Source organism: Chrysemys picta, chromosome 4 (genome assembly GCF_011386835.1).
Source record: "Chrysemys picta bellii isolate R12L10 chromosome 4, ASM1138683v2, whole genome shotgun sequence".
Lineage (NCBI taxonomy): Eukaryota > Metazoa > Chordata > Testudines > Emydidae > Chrysemys > Chrysemys picta.
The window spans coordinates 13,028,302-13,050,754 of NC_088794.1; the positions used below are offsets into that span (position 1 = coordinate 13,028,302).

The window sequence follows — 22,453 nt, forward strand, 5'->3', positions numbered from 1 at the left end:
CTTTGTTGGAAATAGTTTTGGTTTTATGGCAGAAGACAAATAAGAGTTTAAAGTTTTTGTAAAACAACAGACTATATATTTCAAATTTCAAAGATAATCATTACTTCTGATAACACATTTGGAAATAAATACAATCAGTGAAACACATCCACGCATGTCAAGGATGCAATTATGCAAAAAAAAGGATGCAAAAGTAATTGAGTTGAATTAAAGATGGGAACATACAACATCCATAATTCAAATCTTTACTTTTGTTTTCTGGGATCTCATTTTTCACATGGTAAATAATGCATAGAAACCAATTAATTTCCTATGGAATTTGCTGTCTGGCTTTTAAGCAGATGTACCTTCCTACATAAGGCAGGCACTCTGTCCAGACAAGAACCGAATGTTTTGAACAGTAGTCCCATCCAGAGGAAGACGGAAGTCTCAGGAGACTAAATATTTACCCCATTATGGAAGGCCAAACCCCACAGCCAGTGATCATAAAGAAATACAAACTACTATCCTGGTTTTGTAATTATCCTCTGCCTGCAGATTGGTAGGGCACGTCAATATTCTATGCAAATATCAGATTCTAAAGGACTTATGGACTCCACTAACAGTCCCTCCTGGCTGGCACTTGGCACAGGAGAATTGTGAAGTGTCAAAGTAACAAATAAGATTCAGACTTACAATATCCCAGCAGAACCAGGCAGACTCGAGCTTGATATGAACCTATATATCACTGGGATCCAGGTCCCCAACTCCTGATCCATTCTGAGATTTCTGTTAATAACAAAGAAACCCCCCCCCCCCCCACACACACACACACGCCCCCAACAAGACATGGCTGCCATTCCAACGAGAGAGAATAAAGCTGGCCTGTGCTTTGCACTAGGTGGAATTCCAGTTACCCCCGTTCTTACCTGTGTGAGAACTCCCGACTGGATCTGCAGCGGCTGTGCTGCTGGTGCTTGTGGTACAATCGGAACGGCATTCTCCATCCGTACCGGGAACCCAGAATGCTTTGCAGTGGCCTGAAGTCCGGCTGTTCGGAAAAGGAAGAAGCCATGGTTAAACTGATTTCTTTATTATCCAAATGTTTTTTCAGACTCTAATTCCTGCCAGCCAAAGCAGGATGAACAGAAGACACGGTCACAGCCTCAGCCATCAGGGAAAGAGGGGCCCCTTCCTGCAGGGGCACAGAAATGGGGCACCCCAACCAGACAGAGGGGCTCCCTTTGTCCAGCAGCAACCTGCTCCCCACTGCGAATGACAAGCTCAGGGTATTCATACCCACACATGGCCACCTGCGCCTTCTGTAAGGCTTTGCTGGGAATTAGTGCTGGTAACAGTGCTGCACTTTCTGTCTTGGCTTTTGCAACACAGACACCTATTCAGTGAGAACTGGTCTGAGACTATTGCTACCTATTTAATTTAGGTCACTGAACAGCCATGGGATGGGAACGTTTTCAGACTCTGCTGGCCAGGCGGAACTTGAATCCAACCACCACCCAGTTTAAATATGCCATACTTAAATGGAAACAAAAAAAGAATAGTTTCTGGAATTCTGAAGTCTTTATGTACTGTACTTACACACCACCTCCAGAAATCCATTAAAAGATTATAAATCACTCCCAACATATAGGAAACACTACCGGAAACACTTTCTAAACAATTAAAGTCACAACTAACCCAAACCATACATCTACTAGTGTCTGCAAGGTGCTGCACCCTCCAGGAGAAGACAAATTCTTTACTGGGGGACATGGGGAAATGATCTGGTGCCACTGGGTCATGATGCCCTTCCCTTCCATTTCCTTTTTACAGTAATACCTTGTCCACACTGAGTTATGTTCCCTGTCTGCTCTTTGAAAGGTACATCTACTCTGGCAAAAGTGGGATCTATAATTCAGCTCCACTGGTGCTCCTCCACCATTACAAGTGTCATTTTTGACAGTCTAGACAAGGCTTTACTTTACAAGTAGTACTTAAATTGAATGTTTCAGATCAGTTTGGCACCTACATTCTCCTTTGAAAGGCCTCGGCTTGCCTTCACTGTCTACGGACTTCCTAGCCGTCGAAAGCATTTGGCACTAGATGGACCTTTCAGAGATGGCAGGTGTGTAGCTGGAGGTATCAGAGACAACCCACCAATAAAGCCCTGACTAATGAACAATTACAGACTCTGCAAGTCCCTAACATTCTCAAGATGGCACTGGAGAATTCTCTAAAAGCTTAGGTGCATACAAGCCAGCCAAATGCACTCCCCTCAATCACATCTGGAAGGGAACATAGTCAAACACTTCTAATGTTACCATGCGACCTAAAAACAAATACAACCTGCATACTGCAGCCACTGTGTCCTGCACTCGCTCTATCAAGATATTTTGCTTCATTCATAACCTACCATATTAGCATAAGCCAGATACAAATGGAGAAGCTTTCATGATCAGCAGCTGCATTTCTTACTCTGTGTAGCTTTATCTCTTTGCAATTGGCATTCTTTTACTTCTTCCCACCAAGCTGCACAATTGTATTAACACTTGTGAACTGAGATTCCAAGAGTGCACATTCATTCTAGAAATTTAAGGGAATCGTTGTCGGGATGAAAATTTTAACTGCGATAGCACCTGTGCATAGTCCAAGCATTTTCTAACCCTAGAGTCTCTCTCCAAATGCTCTTGGTGCCAAGAAACCAAAGCCTAGAAATAAATTTCTGCTCCACTATGAAAGTGAACCTAGTTCTCAGGCCCCCAATAATAGATTCACGGACAAGACTCAGGAGGGATTTCTATTCTAGGCCTGAGTTTCAGACAATTAAATCTCTAGAAAAATCCCCTTTTCATCATAACTTTCTCATGCTGGTTCTCAGTGGGAAGTAGATTGTGCGCATATGCAACCCTGACCACTCAAAGGTCAAACAGAACATCATGAGCGTCGAGGTGTCATTCAGGGAACGAGAAACATTTCAGAGGTTTTCTTAAGTCTCAGATGGGTCAAACTCCTCCTATAGCCCTGAGGAATGCTGTTGTGTTACGTTCGGGGGGGCGGGGAGGAGGGGGAGGAGGAGGAAATGGCTGAGCAATAAAGTGACTGAAGATTGCCTAGTAGGCAGGTATGTTCTCCTCACCTGTCCAAGCGTGTCCTGGGAGAGGAGAACTGGACATACATACACACCTGGGCTGATTTCAATGGTTTCAGATTCACATGTGAGATCACAGAGTGATCTCCTGGAGTTTCTCTACTTGGCCCAAATCACAAGATTTTATTTTCATTTGGCTGAAACTCCAGTAGAATGCAACAGGTTTTTCCACTTACTTTGAAAAGCAGGGGGACAAACAATGAATGTTTGCTGGAATGGATCGGTCTGTGTGCAGATCTGGGTGGTTCCAGGCTGTAAGGAAACACTCTGTTGCGCTACGCCTGCAACTGGTGCTGCAGATGATGGGTACAGAGCAGACTGATAGTTTAGCAGCGAGACATCCGAGTTTGCCAGGGAAAGAGTAGCAGCAGCAGTAGAGTTGGAAGCCAAGACACTGGCCTAGAAAACAAAACATTATAAATGGGCATATTTGTATTACGTACCCCATATCCCAGGAACAAACTACTGCAGGGAGCAGAATCCTGACATGAAATGACATCAGCTAAAGAATTAAAATAAAGGTAAGGGAGAAAACAGACCTGAAAAAAGCTGTATTTGAATCCACTTTCTATTTTTTGCCTTTCATGCCTCTGGATTGGCAGGCCCATGCAATCAGAGTAATAGAGCAGAGAAACTTTGTGTCAGTTTGGCCTTGCCAACTACATGGAAAATGAAATTGCAAAGGCAGCCTACACGTTCTGAAAACTATCTTCAAAAAACCCAACTCCACTAGGTGGGGAAGCGATGAGTCAGCTGTTGTTGAACTAGCCTGCACTGCCCCCAGCTGGGGTGTATGTCTTAATAGGTCTGCCCCATCTCTAATTTCTATAGCCTTATGAGTGGAGGAAAAAATTCTGAATTGAGATGTTATCTAAGGAATTTTAACACATCACTGAAAATACCATTTGCGTAGAACATGTCTAAATTCGTATGTAGCAACAACACTTGAACACTAAAACTCAGAACTGGTTCTCATATGGCAGCAACACAGTTCTATTAATGTAGGGGCAAGTTCTGCTCAGCTACATTACGTGTAAATGCAAAATATCTGACTTCAGTGGAGTTACTTTGCAGAGCAGGATTTGGCCCACAGCATCAAAAACATTTCCCAAAGCTAAAGCCTCACATACCTGATTGTGCACTGTATTGAGCTGGTTGTTGAAGCTCATTGTTAGGTTTGTGCTTGTATTAGGAGCTACATGTGTTGTGAATGGGCTCTTTATTTGATTAATTGTATCATACATATTAACTCTTCGCTTGCAGATCTCCATATTCTGAAAACAGGACTTCACACTGAAATAGAATGAGTGAGGGAAATATTAGACATACAATACCAGTACATACAGCGTAGCCTCCACTGTAAGCAGTGGATTAAAGGGAAGGAAGGGAATTACATAGCTCTTAGAATACTGTTTTACATGTGCATGTATATGCCTTTAGCTTTACAGCAACAAAGAATGTCAGAGATCTGGCAAAACTAAATAATACAGCCCCTAACTAGTGGAGAAAAATATTTATGTGAGCCAAAAAAAGTCACCTGGATAAGCTTCCTGCTGTGTCTCGTGAATTGGGAGAAGACAAATTCAATCTAAGTAACTAAACTGGAAACACAAGAGAAGCCACCCACCCAGTAATATTCCTTTTTAATTGGCAGATTAGACTGACATGCCAGGACACTAGAGATATGCTGTTCTATGTCATGCTGAGAAATCCATCTAGAACAATGCAAAAACCAAAGTGCCACCAACTCACTGGTTGCTGTGTGGGAAATCCAGTAGATGGGTCATTGTAACAAATGAATGGTTTAAAGTCTTCAGCGGAGTAATTCTCTTATCTGCATCAATCGTCAACATTTTCTTTAACAAATCAATGTACTCCCTTCGGTCAGCCTTCTCTGCCAACATGTCTGTCCCTTCCAAGTCCGTAGACATATTCACCTTTGGGAAAGAAAAAAAAAACCGAGAACAGTTAGTGTCAATGTAAAATCCATTACTGCTATACAAATCGGTAATTTCATAGCCTATAAAAGTGCCGATAGCCAATGCTGGTTCTTAAATGCTATCACTTTAGGGTTTCTCCTTCCCCAGCCTACATTCACTAGTGCAGAGAAAACTGAATCTAACTTATGCACAGAATTCTTTTTCAATATTTAGTCGGTGCGCTGAGGTGAAATCAATTGGGCTTGATTCTCCAATGCCTTCCAGATATGTTATCCTACACAAAGGGAAGGCTAAAGCTAGCTTCTAACAGTTTCCATAGGTAAGATTCAGGCAGCTTTGAATGTGCACTCAAGGACTTTTTTGGCAGAAAATGCTGATCTGTTACACCTCTGTGTGTCTCCCCTAGCCTTTTCCTGAAGGCTTTGCTACCATTGCTAACAGCGCGGTTCCACTTGTGTAGACAAGGCATCAGCATTTTAACCACCGTGCCTTCTAGGCCTGCTCGAGCAGGTAAAAGCATTAGTGCTGCTTTGTCTGCACTGCACTCTCACCATTGCTACCACTGGCAGAGTGGCACCAGCATTCACAATGGATGGCGAGTGTGGGGGGGAGGAACAAGCAGAGTCAGGATTTCTGAGCCACAGCAGTTTCTTCCTCATAATCCCCTTTACATTGTACAGGTGTGTTTCAAATGGCATCATTATCAGAGCCGGCGCTGGGCATAAGCAGACTAAACAATCGTGTAGGGCCCCAAGCAGCTGAAGGGGGCCCCCCATTCGCTTTATTAGTATGTGTTGGGGGGGGGGGAGAATATCCCTGCTTAGGGCCCCCAGTGGCCTAGCACCACCTCTAGCCATTATTCATTTTCCAACAGCCTCCTCTACTCACCTGCGCCATGTCATCCAAACAGTTGAATATATATTTCCGAGCTTCTTTTGATTTTATTCCTGTCTCCAACTCATGTTCTTCTGGAGTCTATAAAATAAAACGTTTGTTCGGATCAGCTGGAGCCTGGTGTTAATATTTGATTGAAACAACAACAAAGAAAAGCCAGTGACCAAAAGGTTGGGCCATATAATTATTCTGCCTATTTTAGAGGGCAAACGCAATAAACCATTTGCAAGTAGGGCAGGAGTAAACAGTCACCAGCTCCCTGCTCCGTGACCCAGTAGGAGCAACTCACTGAAATACTGGCTTGGAGGAGAATGTGGCCAAACCTGAGCAGACTATCGGTCAAGGATAGACTCCAACGCTGCTCATGTTCCACCATCCTAGAAGAGTTCTACCAAAGTGAATGCCAGATTCTGAGAGGGTATTTGACAGCAGTGGAAGCACGAGTATTTAGGATATGGGCAAAAGCCAAACTGAGACATGTAAAAGTGAACCCTCAGGGGGATAAGATGGCCCTCTCACCTCCTTTGCTTCTATGATCTAAAGGAGGCCTGGGAGTTTATTCCCCAGAACCAGGGGGTGGGGTTTTGCCATTTTTTGTTTTACTTGTTTATTTAGAAACATCAATAATATCAGGTATTCTCCTTCACTTCTGTTGGGGGAACTCCTGGGAGGACTCTAGAACTTGAGTAGATTTTCCAAACTCTCACAAGGTGCGCGTCTGTTCTGAATCTTTCACAAAGAAAGCCTGTTTCTCCCAAGAGCTCACCAGGAGTTTGTTTCTGTTAAAAGCCTTCAACAGCCCAACTAACAAACTACCATGAAATGCACTTCATTTCACTCCTAAGACTGCTCAGCGGCTGAAGTAGGTCATCTCTGACATGCAGACCAAGCAGTCCATAATAAATGGCCATTATCACACATGTTTTGCTGTCAATATCACTCAATTGCTATTGGTAGAAATGTACTAGGGGTTTGTCCAGCTTCTAAAAGGAAATGTACAAATCAACTACATCTGAATGATATTTACAACCTAAAGGGTACTTCACAACATATTAAAATCACGTAACAATGAGATTTGGATCAGGTCCATGATGGACAGAACAGATTTTGAAGTTAAAGAGAGACACAAACCTTTAGCCTCCATAGTGGGTATCCCAAGTTTGGATCTCTGTTAAAAAACCTGCTTGTTTTCGTTCCTGCACTCAGAAGATACTCTGCTGGAAGGCCTTGGGTTTGTGAAATATAACGAATCTGTAAAGAAAAAAAAATTAACAAAGACGCCGACAAACCGGACGGATAACTAAATCTAGTAGAGCAAAATATTGAGGTTCTACCAACTTTGTTAATAATGAATAGGAAATTACAATTCTAAAAGTTCCATTTTTTTAAAGATATAGGCTGTCTGAATAACTGAAATTTCATGATACAAAACGGAAGATGCAATTCTCAAGAATTTACAAGCACATTTAACTGGTTCTACCTAATTTTCTGCAGAGATTTTAGGTATTGGTAAACTGTAATGTGCCTCCCTGCCTTTTTACAGAAATTTTCTTGGCCCAAAACTGTTTTAGCAGACTGAGAATAAGCTATTTATAAAAAGGGAAAGTAGAGTGTAAATGCAGCACTCCCCAACATAATCACTAAACATTGTTAAAGAGGAGTGAAGGGTTTTAAAAATGTTACCAAATATATGTATTATTTAAATATATAATGATCAGAAAAGATATAGGTATCTGAGTGATGCAGTTTGGTCTGGGCATATCCACCCTTGGATGTGTTGATCGCAAAGGGTCCAGTGGCAAAGCACCCACTGACTTCAAGGGTGCAAGTTTAGATTCATAAAGCACGTAGACGTAGATCCCCTGTATCCTTTAGGGCATCAACATTTGGAGTTTAAAAAACAAACAAACCACCAAGTAAATAACCCTCCCCCCAGAAAAGTGCATAAAACATGTTTAAAGAACACTGGCTACAGTATCAGTAACATAACAATATGCTACATTACAAAGTACCAAGCTGTCCTTAAAAAGAAAAAGACACTCTATTATAAAGCAGAGGAATAATTTTATACATCAACAATGTATTTTCTCAAATCTTCTCCCAAGCTTTGTGGTCTAAATTGTTAATACTATCTGCTCTTCAAGTTTCAGTGTGAGAAATGATACAATTTGTTAGGACAAGAAAAAAGATCAGTTTCTTAAAAGTAAAAAAAATAATCAGTGAATGTGTAACCCACTTGTGAAAGTGCAGGACTGGAAACACTGGCTGTGAGGCACTGTAGTTACTGATACCGTAATCTGTAGCTCAAATTACTGCACGTAGTTCTGCCAATGCACTGGCTATTCCGGTATTAGGCGCTTCCTGAGCAGCTGAACATTCACAGGGCACTAGATAGGCTACTACATTCGTGTGGCTTGTGAGCCAAGATGAATTTGTGGCCTAGCTTTTCATTTCTAGCAATCTGGGTTCAAACTGACCAGTGTTTATATTTTTCATACTTAAGCAACAAAATTTTCAGTAGTACAATTAAGAAATAATTTCCAACAACCATCATCCACTAGATGCTGAGCAATTAAAGCTGGAGTTCAAATTAGTTACCATGTCCTCATTATTGAAGAGCAGATTGCCTCCTGCAAGGCCAAGGTTGCTTAACAAGGCCAAGCCTGGTGCTCATTTCCAGAGATGCCTCCTGCAAACCCTGACTGGGCCTGCATTTACTGCTGCAGCTCAGGTAAAAACAAACATCTTCCCTACAGACATCAAACTAAACCACATGAAGTCAGAGTACGGGCTACCCCGAGTTTCTGGAGGATTACAGAACTCTATACCAAGCAATGAGAACCCGACCTTCGTCCCCACCCACCTACGCACTGAGATAAGGTTCGCAGAAATACATGAACCTTACCGTAGAAGGAAACCACCATGCCATACTTTAGTTATTTCTACCTCAGTCTGCTCACTAATGTACCACTGCATTTCCTCTGGAAATTTACGGCAGTGAAGAGACACTAAAAGCTAATTTGAGAGGGTCTTTTTATGTAGAGTGAAATATACCAGACACTGTTAAATGGTAATACCACAAAACAAAACAAACCACGTGATGGAGAAGCTGTACTTGGAAAAACATTGTTCTATTTAGGTTTGTTGCCCTTTTATGGGCAGGCTAACAGCCAGGTAATACTGCTACTTGTACACTGCAAGACCCAGCCGTTCAAGAGATACCTCCACATACGCGCACACTGTACTTCACAGGCTGCAGAGACTGTATTTGGGACATGCTCTGCGTTAGAGATCAGAGCTTCTGTAGGAATTAACATGACAGGAACTGCATGGCAGGCCATCCTGGGACCACTGCTCTTGTAACTAATTTGTCCCTCTTGAACTGTAGAGCGCTGTGCACAACCAGGACTGAGACAGCACTTCAGTTGTGCCACAAAAGAACTGCAGGTTGTATATTAAACAGAGGTCAGACACACGCAGGACCTCTGCATTCTCTATTCAAAGGCAAAGGGGGAGGCAAGGCACAAATGGGAAGCAGTCTCAGTTATCACAGATAGAAAGAAAATTGGATCAAAGCAGGGAAGCAGCTGAAGACCACATGTTGAGCAGACCGTATCAGAGCAGAATCCAAATTAGAGTACTTCAGTTTCACAGGGTTTATTAAAAAAGAAGCTCCTTCAGATTGAACAAGCACTGCCCTGTATGCACTATATGCTCTTACCTGATCATATTCTGAAGCTCCTGGGTACAGAGGCCAACCCAAGAACAGCTCAGCTATCACACAGCCCAGGGACCACATGTCAATAGCTTCACAGAACGGCAAACCCAGGATGATTTCAGGAGCTCTGCAAAACAAGATTAAAATGTTCAGCCTGGCACAGAAAGCAAATGGTGCCTATTTACATATTATTCAAGCACCTTGTACAGCAGAGCAGAGCTTCCCAGAGATGCTTCCTTGTAACGTTAAAAGTGGCTCCCCGTAAAGGTGCAACGTGTCTCGCTAGCCTAAGAGTGTTGTCTCATCCTCACTTAGCAGCGCCGATTATTTTTGCTTTACAGCCACAGTAAATCAACAGTGCAGTCTTCTAGCCCAAGAGGAGAGGACTCAACAGTTCAGAGACATCTCATACCAATGAGAATTACCCTATGCTACAGCCCCCCTGTAAATGGCAGGTATGTTGCTAGCAGATTTAGTCACAGGATAGGGTGACCCCCAGCCATCACATAACCCAGCCCTAGCATGTCCCCACAGGCATGTCAGACAGCAGCATGGCATTCTGGGGGTTAAGTCCTATCGGGTGATGCTCCCTCAGCTCAGCTAATCAGCAGCAGAGGAGTCTAGATAGGTTCAGAAGGTTTACAGGGGCTTTGGCTGCTTTCATCTGGAAAAGAGTGGTCTGCAGACCCGAGCCAGGACACTCTGCAGAGAGAAGAGTGCCACTTTGTTTACACTGCTTAGTGTTTATACAGGGTTTATTTGGGACATCTCGGGGTTAAGGTGGACGAAGAGAACACAGCCAGACACTGTGATGGTCAGTGTTTTGCCACATTATTTTATGGGCTTTGGGGCAACAGAACCTCACCAAGCATAAACCCCCCTGCCCAGCCCCTCTCAGGGAGATTACGAACAAAACCATGTGCTGCTTTTAAATCTCAAACCCCGGAGAGGATTTTTTCTGCATAACCCATCTGGACAGAAACGTTGCAGGAGAGGATATTTTAGCACAGCTATCCCTTTGCCGCACACACAGCTGGTGAAACAAACACCTGCAGTTCTGCCTGCTCACAGGTTGCATTTACATATGGTGTAAGGCCAAGGGATCATGGGAGCAGGTACAGGAATTCACTCCGGAAAGTACAGGAAACACTAGAACCTCCGTTTTCCTAGGAATAACCAATTCCATCGTAACCCCAATGTGGGGGAGGAGAGGAACGTCCCAAACGCTGGTCTACGCTGCTTTCTGGGCAGGTCTTGGGCAGTAGATCCTAACACTTGTATGTAATGTCTCGTGCAGCAAACACACATCAAGAAAAATGTATTGCATAGTCATTCCAGTTAAAGCAGCTCTGAAACGGCTTATCTTGCTTTACAGTTTTGGACTCTGGCCTTGAGTGATGTACGGGTATCTCCGTCACATTGCATTCTGCAGCAGGACACTGAAAAGCCCATCTTAATCCCATTTTCCATCTGACCCTTCACCTGGCTGTGCATAGTGAGGAACGATTCCCAGGTAACTGTAACACGGGTGCCGTACATCTACCAAAGTAAAAGCACTTCTCACAGCTGTCCAGTCGGCTGACATGCAGGTCATCAGGGAATGAGGCAAGTGCCACTGACAGGTGAGCTCAGTTAACTGTTCCTCCCCAACCTCCCTGCTGCACTCTAGTGGCAGGGGTAGTCACACTGATTCAGCACATGGCTGCTGCTTTAATACAAGCAGTTCTGACGCAGGTGAACCCTTTTAACTAGCCCAGCCTCCGAGAAAGAGAACTGTGGCAATCAGGCTTTTATTCCGGCTCTCAGAGTAATACAGCGAGCCAGGGATATATGCCAGGAATTGCTCCCAGTCAGTGTGACATACTGCTTCGTTTTAGTCCCTTGCCCTGTACGTCAGTGTGTGCGTGTTCACGCTCAGCTGGGTCTGGGAGCAATTGGTTACCTGCAAATGGATGTAACGTTATGCAAACGTGTCCAAAATGGAAAGAAAATGTTTAGCCAGAAAATCAGCATGTGAATATTAAAGAACTGTACTGAGACAAGTCGGTTTGTTTAGCAGCCCGAAAGGATTCCCAACTCCAGGTGCCATTATTCCAACATGTCAAGGCCGGCTTGCTCAGCAGGTGTTGCCAATTAGCAGGCAGGACGAAGTCTGCTGCCTGTACCCGTGTGGCACTCCCAGCCAAGTCCATGGGAGTTTAACAGATCTAACGGCTCACAGGATACAATGGAAGTGGCCTGTGGTAGAGCAGACCACAGCGCAATCTTGTTCAAACCTGCATGAACACATATGGCCTGACTCAAATGAAACGGCCTGTAAATGGCTATGGATAGTGGAGGTGGGATTATTCCTTTGTCCTGTGTGCGCATCCAGGGACAGGTTTCAGAGTAGCAGCCGTGTTAGTCTGTATCCGCAAAAAGAACAGGAGTACTTGTGGCACCTTAGAGACTAACAAATTGATTAGAGCATAAGCTTTCGTGGACTACAGCCCACTTCTTCGGATACGTTTTGCAGTGTCAAAGACGCTCCCTAGCCCTGAGCACTTTACACTCTAAATAGATTAACTTCTCACAAGGCCTCAGTTTTCATATTGGTTCAAGACACAGCTGGTATGCAACAGCCATCAGCCTCCTTCACATCTGCTTTTAGACTGGGGTTGCTAATGACAGCAGTTAGCAGTACTATAATTAGTGACCACTGAAAGCGACAAGGAGTCTGGTGGCACCTTAAAGGCTAACAGATTTTTTTGGGCATAAGCTTTCGTGGGTAAAAACCTCACTTCTTCAGATGAATCTGAAGAAGTGAGGTTTTTACCCACGAAAGCTTATGCCCAAATAAATCTGTTAGCCTTTAAGGTGCCACCAGACTCCTTGTTGTTTTTGTAGATACAGACTAACATGGCTACCCCCGCCACTGAAAGTGGTGTTGAAACAGAACAGCAGCCAGATGTCACCCTCACAGCTGGACTGTCTAAGATTAAATTTGCAGTGCTGTAGCCACATTGGTTCCAGGATATTAGAGACAAGGTGGGTGAGGTAATGTATTTTATTGGACTAACTTCTTCAGATCTGTAGAAGAGTCCATGTAGCTCGAAAGCTTGTCTCTTTCACCAACAAAAATTGGTCCAATAAAAGGCACCACCCACCTGATCTTTCTAGGATTAGATTATTAATCTGCACTATCGGAAGCTCTCTCTGAGGTAGAAAATGACAACTGATAGAATTCCTCCTCTGAGTATAAGATTATTACATTCTGATTTCCAGGGCCAGCAAGTACCCCCAGCCAGCAACAGGGAAGGTTGCCACAAAACTCATATTCTTCCACTACAACCAGAATGTTTCAAAAGGAGTGGTGTTTGTGGAGAGGGCACCTCCCCTTGATCATGTCCAGAGAGCAAGTGTTGATCTCCGGCTCATGCCATTGCAATGGCGATGCCAGAGTCATGTAGGAGCAAAGCTAGTTTAAGAGGTGGAGAAAGTCAGACTTTTGGTGGTATGCACTACTGCTCCCCAGGCCAGCCAGGGCCAGAGCAGTGCAGGGCACAAGGCCCAGCACAGAGCTAAGGAACAGATAGTACTGCACAACGGAGGCTCCTCTGATCAACATATAGTACAGTAGTGGTAGATTACAAGATGGGCCTAAGCACATCTCATCCCACCTGTTCAGCGATGCAGACCCTGAATCTTCCTCACTACTGTGATTGCCCTGTATTTCCACCAAAAGACTGCCTCAGTATGGAGAGTCTTCTCTTGCAATGAGAATAGTAGTATAAATACCCTCCCCCATTCTCTCGAGGTAGCAATGGCCCATACTCACCACGCTAGCTGTTATAGGCAATAGGATGCATAGAACTGGAAAGAGCTGTCCCCTCTCCTGGAGCTGGTCACTGTGAAAGTGTCTTATCAGAGCAGCTTAAACTGTCTGATGGATCTGCTGTTAATGCGATTCCCCTACTAGGCATCAATGACATCTGAAAATGTCCTGCATGGCCCGACATTCATATGCCCCCTTCTGTCAGTATTTACCTCAGTCTGATCAGCACTGCAGAGCTAACAGTAACACCAAAGCGGAGAGTGAGCCAGCCCAACCACACCTCTCCCTAGGAGCAGGTACCTCACAACCCGTGTAGGGAAAGCAATTGCACATTCTGTGCATTTTAAATCCTGGCCTGACAAAGTCAATGTCAAATCTCTGCTGTAAATATGGCTCCAGCGGCGTCATCCAACTAGGCAAGCCAGGAATGCAATGAGGCAGAACAGAATCCAGAAGTTGTTTCCCTTGCTCACACTTCACCTCCCATGGCCGTAGCCTGTTCTGGAACAGCAACCCAAGGGTGCCAGCCTCTCGCCAACTGCTGCCAGTGCTCGATACCACAATGGATGGAGTAAAAAATCACCAGTGTGCACCTATTGTGGACTCCCTCTCCCCCACCCCATAAAACCCTACCAGGTGGATTTAAATAGTCCAGATTCAATGACAAGAGGCACAATATTATGAAACTAGGCTTCTCCTGTTGTGAAAAATTTGTGCAGTTCAGAGCCACGAGTACTGGAGGGACAATTCAGCCCACCCCCCACCACAATTTAGATCCAAGTGGGTGACAAAATTAGACACAGAACAGTATAGCGTCTTCCATTCTGTTACTGTACAATTAAAGCCCACGCTACACTCATTACAGCAGTTGGCTAGGAGTCAAAGTGTTGACTCCTAAATTCAGACACACAGACTTTCCAAACTGCTTTTTACCCCTCCCCCCCCCCCCCCCCCCCCAAGAGCCAAGCCCCCATACAGCCCATTAAAGTTAGGGGATGTCGGAGTGCTCAGCACTTCTGGAAAAAGCCACTGACTTAAGTCCCTGTAGCAGCCCCACTTCAGGTATCCAGATTTGAAAGTTTTAGCTCAAAAAGCCATCCCTGAGTGAGTGGCCAAGACACTGACACAAGACCAATACGAAGTGAAGACAGGACAGGAAACAATTAATTTGTTTTAAAACAGCCGCTGAAGTAAAACACGAATTAGTCTGTCTTATCGCAAACACAATGCTGGAGCTTCAAGCCTCATCTTGAAAGCTCTTTTCAATGTGAAATGAAGCCAGAAGCAACATAACTCTTCCCCAAGAGAAACTAGTTTCTACACCTAGAAAGCAGATTTTAGTTAGCCTCAACATTGATGTAAATTTCACACCACATTAAATAGTTTTTCAGATTGCCGGATTCCTCTCAATTCCAGTGAAGCAGGCCTAGACTTAGACAGCATTGGAATACTCGTCTCTCCAGCAGGGCCAGTCACCCCACCTTTGGGGAGACGGAAATGGCTTTTAGTTTAGTAGGATATGCATAGCAGAGCAAGCAGTTTCCTTTCCAGGGGCCCCTTGGGACACTTCTCTCCCCATGCTCCCTCCACACCAGGGGATCAGGTCTTGATATTTATTTGGTAGTTCTCTCAGGCTAGAAGGATCACAGAGTAGTTACACTGTTTTGTTTCGAGCCACTGAATGGGTAGCTGTATGACCATGAGAAAAAATAGTGCTCCATTGAGCATAACTCTAGACATGTAGGAACAGAAGGACCTTTGTGAAAGTTACTTTAATAAATGGGCAAATAAAAGGTTCCTGGCATAAGAGGTCATTTTAAAATGTACTGTAACTTACACTGAAAAGTCACCATGAACTGGGAAGGAAGACAGAGCTGAGCACGAGGCCTTCCTTCAGGACGAATAGCTCAGTGGTTTGAGCATTGGCCTGCTAAACCCAGGGTTGAGAGTTCAATCTTTGAGGGGACGAAAATCTGTCTGGGGATTGGTCCTGCTTTGAGCAGGAGGTTGGACTAGATGATCTCCTGAGGTCCCTTCCAACCCTGACATTCTATGATCTAAGAACTGGAAGGGAAGGGCACAGCCTGCTCTATCTATATGGGCAAAGATGCCTACTGGGGTTTAATGAGTAATGGTAATTCTGGACTGGTGAGTAGGGACCCGGGGTATAGGGTGGAGCTGCTTCTACCTTCCCCAAGGGGGATAAAGCCGGGGAGCAGAGAGCTGGCTCACTGAAATCCTTTGTAAAGAGCGCTATTAGATCTCCTTATCTGTCTGCAAACCCACTTTCCTTCCTAGGATGGTTAAGCATGGCAGGACTCATTTCAGTGCAATGGAGTTCACTTACAATGCTAGATACAGGGAGTGACTGGGTAAAAGGACAACAGGTAACTGACAAGCCTTGGACAAGTTGTGAACTTCTGACATATTTAAATCGTTATGGCTAATTAAAGTTGATAAATTAATTTTTAAATTGGTCAAGAGACATTTTACAGAAAGGGGAGACAATTCAAGTCTTTTGCTGCATCTACCGGTAGTGTACTGCAGCAGCTAATTTTCTATTGAACATGCACAGAATAGGCTAGTTGCAATTTACTGCAGGCATTTGGGGTGAGGAGGAAAGAAGAGGGCTGCACGTTTAGGGAGGTCACATTTCCAAAGTAGCAGCTCTGTTCACCTGTATACGAATTTCCTCTCCTAACTACTCTCTTCATGAAACGTGTGGCTTGGCAAGTGGGAAAGTCATTTTCATTACGACTGGCAGACTTAGCCCTCAAGCTAGCAGAGGTGACAGGTATATTTTTCAAACCTTGGTGCCCATACAGCCTTCGATTAAACCTCCACCTCACAGGTCAAGTCAGCATCTCTGGTATTAATGATGAAAGAGGCATTGGCCACTGTCGGTAGACAGGATACTGGGCTAGATGGACCTTTGGTCTGACCCGGTACGGCCTTTCTTATGTTCATACAGCCTCCTGCACTATTTTATTAAAGGAGTAGCTCTCCAAAATGGCAGTTCCAAAATAACTGTTTAGTCAAACTCTGAACATTCTGCTGCAGAGGTTTAACCTGAGCTGATCAGAGAACCCTTCGCTTTCCGTTCAAAAGTTTCTAGATTTCATAGTTGCAAAGAAAAGCTTAGTTCCCTTTTGGGAGGTTAACTGATGCAATACAGTCTTCCTGGGTCTGCAGACACCCTGAAACAACAGCTGAGCTCCATTTATCTCTGTGTTAGCACTAAACCTGACCACACTACATGTCAGCATTACCATTTATCATTTTAGCAGATGAGACAGGAAAGAGGTGGGAGCACAGCATACAGGGTGTGCAGAGGGCAGTGGGAATTGCTGCCAGGAAGGAGATACGGAAGGTGACAGAGGGTAAAGGTAGAGAAATGAGGAGGACAGGGAAGGAAAAGAAATAAAGGGAAGATGTAAAAACACATATAAAATGGAGCTTGTTTTCCTACTGAGTGACTGACTAAGGTACTGGCCATAAATGGTAATGGCTACAAGTTTATGTACTGCATGAAGGTCGTTCTGACCCTTATCTTTGTGTAAGTTTCCCACCGCTATCAGCGGATGTACTGCTCTGGCCTGAGTAGACTCTTAAGTTTACACCTTGCCCTCTGGACAATAATTCAGTCCTTCCAAGAGATGAGGTTTGTCCTCCCTGATCTGGTTTTTGCATATTGATTGAGGATGTGGGGCTCATCTACTCCCAGTAAGTAACACCCCTCCAGTGCCAGGTCTACTTTACAGATGCAAGGGTACAGAGATAGCCTCGTGTATAAATCCTTACCTGTAATAGCGCGACTGCAAGTAAGTGGAGCACACGGCTTTAGATACATGGCTGGCTGAGCCAAAGTCTATGACCTTCACTCTGTAGGGCTGGCGGATGGGATCCACTAGCATGATGTTTTCTGGTTTCAAATCAGCATGTATCAGACCCAGGCTCTTTAGCTTCATCAAGGCAGTGGCCACCTGCTGCAGAATTGGCCGGATGTATTTTAGGGGCAGTGGGCTGAACTTGTTTTGTTTTAAGAAGTCGTACAAGTTCTGTTCTAGCATCTCAAACACAAGGCATGTGTGGTTCTTGTGCTGAAAGCACTCATAAGAGCGAACGAAGTTATACTCGTCAGCATTCTCGCTGCTCAAGCGGGAGAGGATGCTCACTTCTATCTGGCCTTGTCTAGCATAGGAGGGATGGTTCTTCAGGATTTTGATAGCTACAATCTCCTTTGTGCTGCGTTTCCAGCACTTTGCCACCTGCCCAAACGTTCCTCGGCCCAGAAACTCCAAGACCTCGTAGCTGTTTGTCATGGAGCATAGGATCTCATGCTGGACCAGCTGGTAATCCCCTTCACCACTGGAGCTGCTACTTTTAGTGGTTACAGTGGTGGTAGTGGCCGCAGCACCCACCGCAGGTCTGTTTTGCAGCATGAGAGGTGGATGTTCCTCAATTATCTGCACGCTACCGTTGCTGTCGACCTCCTCACTTTTCCTTTTCAATCCACATTTCTGGTATGGTTCCAGTAAAGAAACGTTGCTCCTGTGTGTGAAGGTCTGGCTGTTCTGGAAGGACGTTGTTGCACCGCTGCCTGTACTGTCTGCAGCTGTAACCACAATATGCTCAACCGAAGGAGCAGGGAGAAGGAGGCTCTGATCGTAAGCAGGGATGCTGAAATTCGCTACCTGGCGAGAGGAGCTTGCTTGCCCTTGAGCAGCTGGGAGGGTTTTGCTGCGGGTATAATACTTGTCACTACTGCTCTGTCCTGAAACATCCCAGCCAGAGGGCTCCACTTTTAGTTTCTTGGCACTGCAGAAGGCACTCGACGATACTGACGGAGGGGAGAACACCTGCAGCTGTGAGGCCATACCTGAAATGAGAAGAGAACGATCTGATTAGTAATGGCCCCATAATAGCAGGTCAAGAATCAAGGAAATCCTCAGTTTGCACAGCAAACCAAGATCATATTAGTCTTTCCACGCACCCTATTGAGATAGAGACCCTTCACCACACGACCCATGTCAGCATGGAAGGCAACAAGGTTTCTTTTCTAATAGCTGCTCCCACAGCTGCCACCCAGGCCTTCCTGGGGGTTGGAGTGAACATTTACCAGGCTCACCTGCCAAGCACCGACACTGACCTTGCTGTGGGCAATGCAGAAAAGCCCCAGCTCCTCGCTTGCCTTGCCCAACGTTAAGGGGATTCTACTGAAAGAGAGAACTAAGGGCTGGGAGGAGGGGAAACTGCAGCGCTAATTCAGCTCACTCCGCTGTATTGAGCCACACTTTCCCCACAGGTTTCAGAACAGCATTAAGAAACAATGCGGGGAAAATCTAAAACAAACAAGGAAAGAAGATTGCAAATGAGAGCACTCTTGCAGGTCTGGTGTATGAAGCTGGCCAGGAACTTGGCATGTCTGTCATACAGACTTATCTGTATCTCCACACCCTGAGGTGCCACAACATAACCAAATACCGGTAGAAATGAAGGCCTTCACACTATCAGTTTGGTTTATTTGCCTCAGAGGGTTTAAAGAGCATTTAATTAAACATACATAAGAGTCCTAGGGCTAGTCAAAGGGTCCCATCCTTCAAGAGAGCACCATCAATCCCCACTAACTTCAGTTGGAAATGGGGCACTCAGCACCCGCCAGGATCAGCTCCAAAGAGAATCACAGCACACGATGACTGGGGAAATAAGGAAGGGGGGCAATACAGCAGCTGCTTACCGATTCCCAAGACGAGGGCGTCCACTCACCAGTAAACAGGGAATGGAATTTAGATGGGGGAGACTCTCCAGTTTACAAACTGAAAAGTCAGTGCTTAGCAAATAGGAAACCCTGTATGTCACATTATGCCCAAAATACAGATTCCCTCTGTTCTACATTATGGGAGGGTTGACAACTGAAAAAAAGCTAAGAAACTCCTTTCTCAAATCCTTTGTTAGGCTTTGTGCAGAGACACAAGCAAAATCTCCTTTCTTTGCGTTACAAGGAAAATACTAAGTTTGGGTCTTCAGAGCTGCCTAATAAGCCACTCATTTTATTGCCTGACAAGTCAGAACATCATCCACCTTGTCTCTCTACTGTCAGAACCTAACCACAAATTCTCAGTATTAATACACATTAGAGTGGGGGGAACAGATACAAAGTCTGCAATTCATAACTGAATCTGAGTCGCTTGGGGATGACACAATACAATATTCTATAGAAGATTCCCCAGAAATCTGAAAGGTAATACTGTCAGTATAATGACCTAGACAGACAATAATGTAACCGTTCTGGGGAAGGTATTTTGTCTATACTTGCATTTTAGGTGCTGGTGCAATCTATTTAAAAAAAAAAAAAACAATCAAGTAGGCATGCAAACTATTAGCTAGGTTTGCCTGCCAATGGAACAATCACCAGTAGCAAGAGATGAGTAAATCCACCTTATTACTTAAAGAAAATAAAATCCTGCTTGCATTAAGGTGAATGACATATCTATGAGAAGTGTCTTATGACCAGTCCCTGTCTTCTAGGATCAGGACCACCAACTCATTCCAGATGGTAATGCCTTCCAATCATTACTGACCCAGACCAGACCAGTGACCCGAAGATGCAGCTGGAAGACGTATTCTAAACTGTCATTTTCTTTGAGTGATGGACACAGTCTTTACAAAAAAAAAAAAAAAAAAACAGTCTCCTTTCCTAAATTTCATTTAGGCGCTAGTCTAGAACTTTGTTCCATTTTCATTAAATATTAATTGGGCAAAAACAAGGCACCCTTTCTAGCCTAGTGTTTTGGATGGTCACCTAGCATATAGGGACTTCTGGTTCAATTCCCCTGCTAGGAAGGGATTTGAACAGTAATCTCCTGCCTCTCCAAGTGAATTACCTAAATGCTGGGCTATGAGATAGTCTGCTATGGGGCACTTGAAGCTCTTTCACTTTAATCAAATACTAATTGGGCCAATGCAAGAATCAAACATAAGAACTCCTCTCTAGTGCAGAGGTCAGGGTACTCACCTAGAAAGTGGGAGATGCTGGTTCAAGTCCTGTGCCTACATCCTTAAGAAAGGGTAGGAACAGGGATGGCCTACCTAGCCACTGGACCACAGAGGGAGTCTAATCCTTTAGCTGGCGCATAGAAATCTCTTACTGAAGTGAAACAGCTTCAACAGCCCCCATCTGTATAGCCCCAGTACAGACTAGGCAAAGTGGGGAACCAAACCAGAATCTCCCATATCAAAGGCACTGCACTATGCATACAGATTACTGTATGAGGGGGCCACTTGGCAGAGAACAGTTGTTTACATATTCAGAGAGTATACTTTAAATGGAGTGGGGCTTTCACAATCTGAAATCACAGCCACATCCTCACTGGGAGTGCTTTACCCCCGCCTACCATACCAGCAAAGTGCTCCGAGCATGGACGAAGCTATACCAGCAAAGCTTTGTACCAATAGAATAGGACCACTCTCCATGAGCAAAATAAGCGAAACCTGTAAAAAGTTGTAAAACTGCATCTACTCTAGGGGCTTCTGCTGGCACCACTATGCCAGTCGGGGTCACTCCTTCGTCAGCCTGAACACCACGGCCGTGCCAGCAGACATTTATACCGAGCGCTGTGAGCTTTGGTGTTAAATTATATTTTAAGAAAAAAGTGGGTTTACACAGCAATACTATCATAGCTTCCTTATTCTCATGTTCTGAAGCATTTCTAATCCCAGCAAATTCTAAATTAGGAACTCCCCAACCCCATTTTAAAAAGTCAAATGGAGCCTACAAAACAGCTTCTTTGATTTAGAGTTACAGATACTTCTATCTTATTAACCTTAAAATTGAATGAACCAAGACCAGTTATTCCCAATCAGCTTTTAAAGGTAAAATTACAGGCTTTGAGATATTTATAAAGCGTTGTTTTTTTTTTTTTAACTGATTCGGTGGAATAACTGAATGGTGCCTCTTGAATAATTGGCAGAGTTTTGTTTCTCCAAATGAGCGATTATTTCTGGCTGTCTCGGGTTTTGGTTTGTACGGCAAACTAATATGAACCGAAAGCAAACGCAGCTTAGGAAGTGTATGTGGTACGTAGACAAAGAACACAGGCAACAATCCTGCCAACTTGTAGCTGCCTGCTCTGTTCAATAAACAGCCTCTTAAAGCGCTCGCTGTTGTATTTCGCAAAGCCTCACCCCGCGCCGGGGACAACCCGGGCCTCACCCCGCCCGGGCAGTTACACAAGGCGGATCCCGGAGCGCAGACAAACCTGAGCGGCCCGGCCCGGCCCGGATCGGATCGGCGCACAAGCGGGGCAGGGCCGCGCGGGGAGCGGCTCCCGCGGGAGCTCCGGGCGGCCTCCGCCCGGCCCGTCGGGGGCAGGCCCGGCCCGAGCAGGCCGCAAGGCCCGGGCGCACTCACCGCTGGTGGGGGGTCTCAGCCGCGGGCTGGAGCTGCCGGGGGGACACGAGGGGATGCGGGGCCCCGGAGCGGGCGCATCATAACCCCGGAGCGGCCGCCGGTCCAGGCCCGCCCCGCCCGGGGGGAGCCTCCAGGCCGCTCCGCCGCCGCCAGGCCCCGCCTCGCCCCACGGCCCGGCCTGGCCCGGCTCCCCCCGCTCCGCGCCCCCGCCGCTCGCCGGACCCCGGTTCCCTTCAGCCCGCTCCGGCTCCGGCTCCCGCTGCGCTCCGGGCCCTCGGCTGCCTACGCCAGACTGAGCCAGCCGAGCCCCGAACGCGGCCCAGCCCCGGAACAGCCGAGCGCCGAGGCATTGAACCAGGGTCACGTGACGGCTCGGCCCATCACCATCAAGGTTACCGAGGCGGAAGCGAGGTGCCGCCGTGGTGCTACTGAGGCGGAAGCGTCCCCAAGACGCAAGCGGCTTTGGCCGAGGGCGCTAGGGCGGACCCTTGCGGGCTTCCATCCTTTCCTCCAGCCGCGCTGTGCCTGACACAGCAGTGAGTGTGCCCCT

General features: G+C 45.5%; 1 protein-coding gene across 4 annotated transcripts in view; it reads right to left on the reverse strand.

Annotated features, from left to right (window-relative positions):
• Positions 1–22,451, reverse strand: part of HIPK1 (homeodomain interacting protein kinase 1) — a 35,467-nt gene extending 13,016 nt beyond the window's left edge. For 2 of the 4 annotated variants that reach the window (XM_008171660.4, XM_008171659.4), the window contains exons 1-9: positions 21,904–22,036; positions 17,295–18,372; positions 9,683–9,806; positions 7,093–7,212; positions 5,956–6,042; positions 4,880–5,064; positions 4,258–4,420; positions 3,304–3,526; positions 909–1,030 (exon numbers count right to left, since the gene is read on the reverse strand). In XM_008171660.4, the coding sequence (XP_008169882.2) occupies positions 909–1,030; positions 3,304–3,526; positions 4,258–4,420; positions 4,880–5,064; positions 5,956–6,042; positions 7,093–7,212; positions 9,683–9,806; positions 17,295–18,370 (2,100 nt within the window). In that variant the 5' untranslated portion in view covers positions 18,371–18,372; positions 21,904–22,036. Of the gene's footprint in view, positions 1–908; positions 1,031–3,303; positions 3,527–4,257; positions 4,421–4,879; positions 5,065–5,955; positions 6,043–7,092; positions 7,213–9,682; positions 9,807–17,294; positions 18,373–21,903; positions 22,271–22,299 lie in introns of those variants that run through there. The other 2 variants (XM_065591408.1, XM_008171658.4) reach the window with 2 other exon arrangements.
• Between the last annotated feature and the right edge of the window lie 2 nt (positions 22,452–22,453).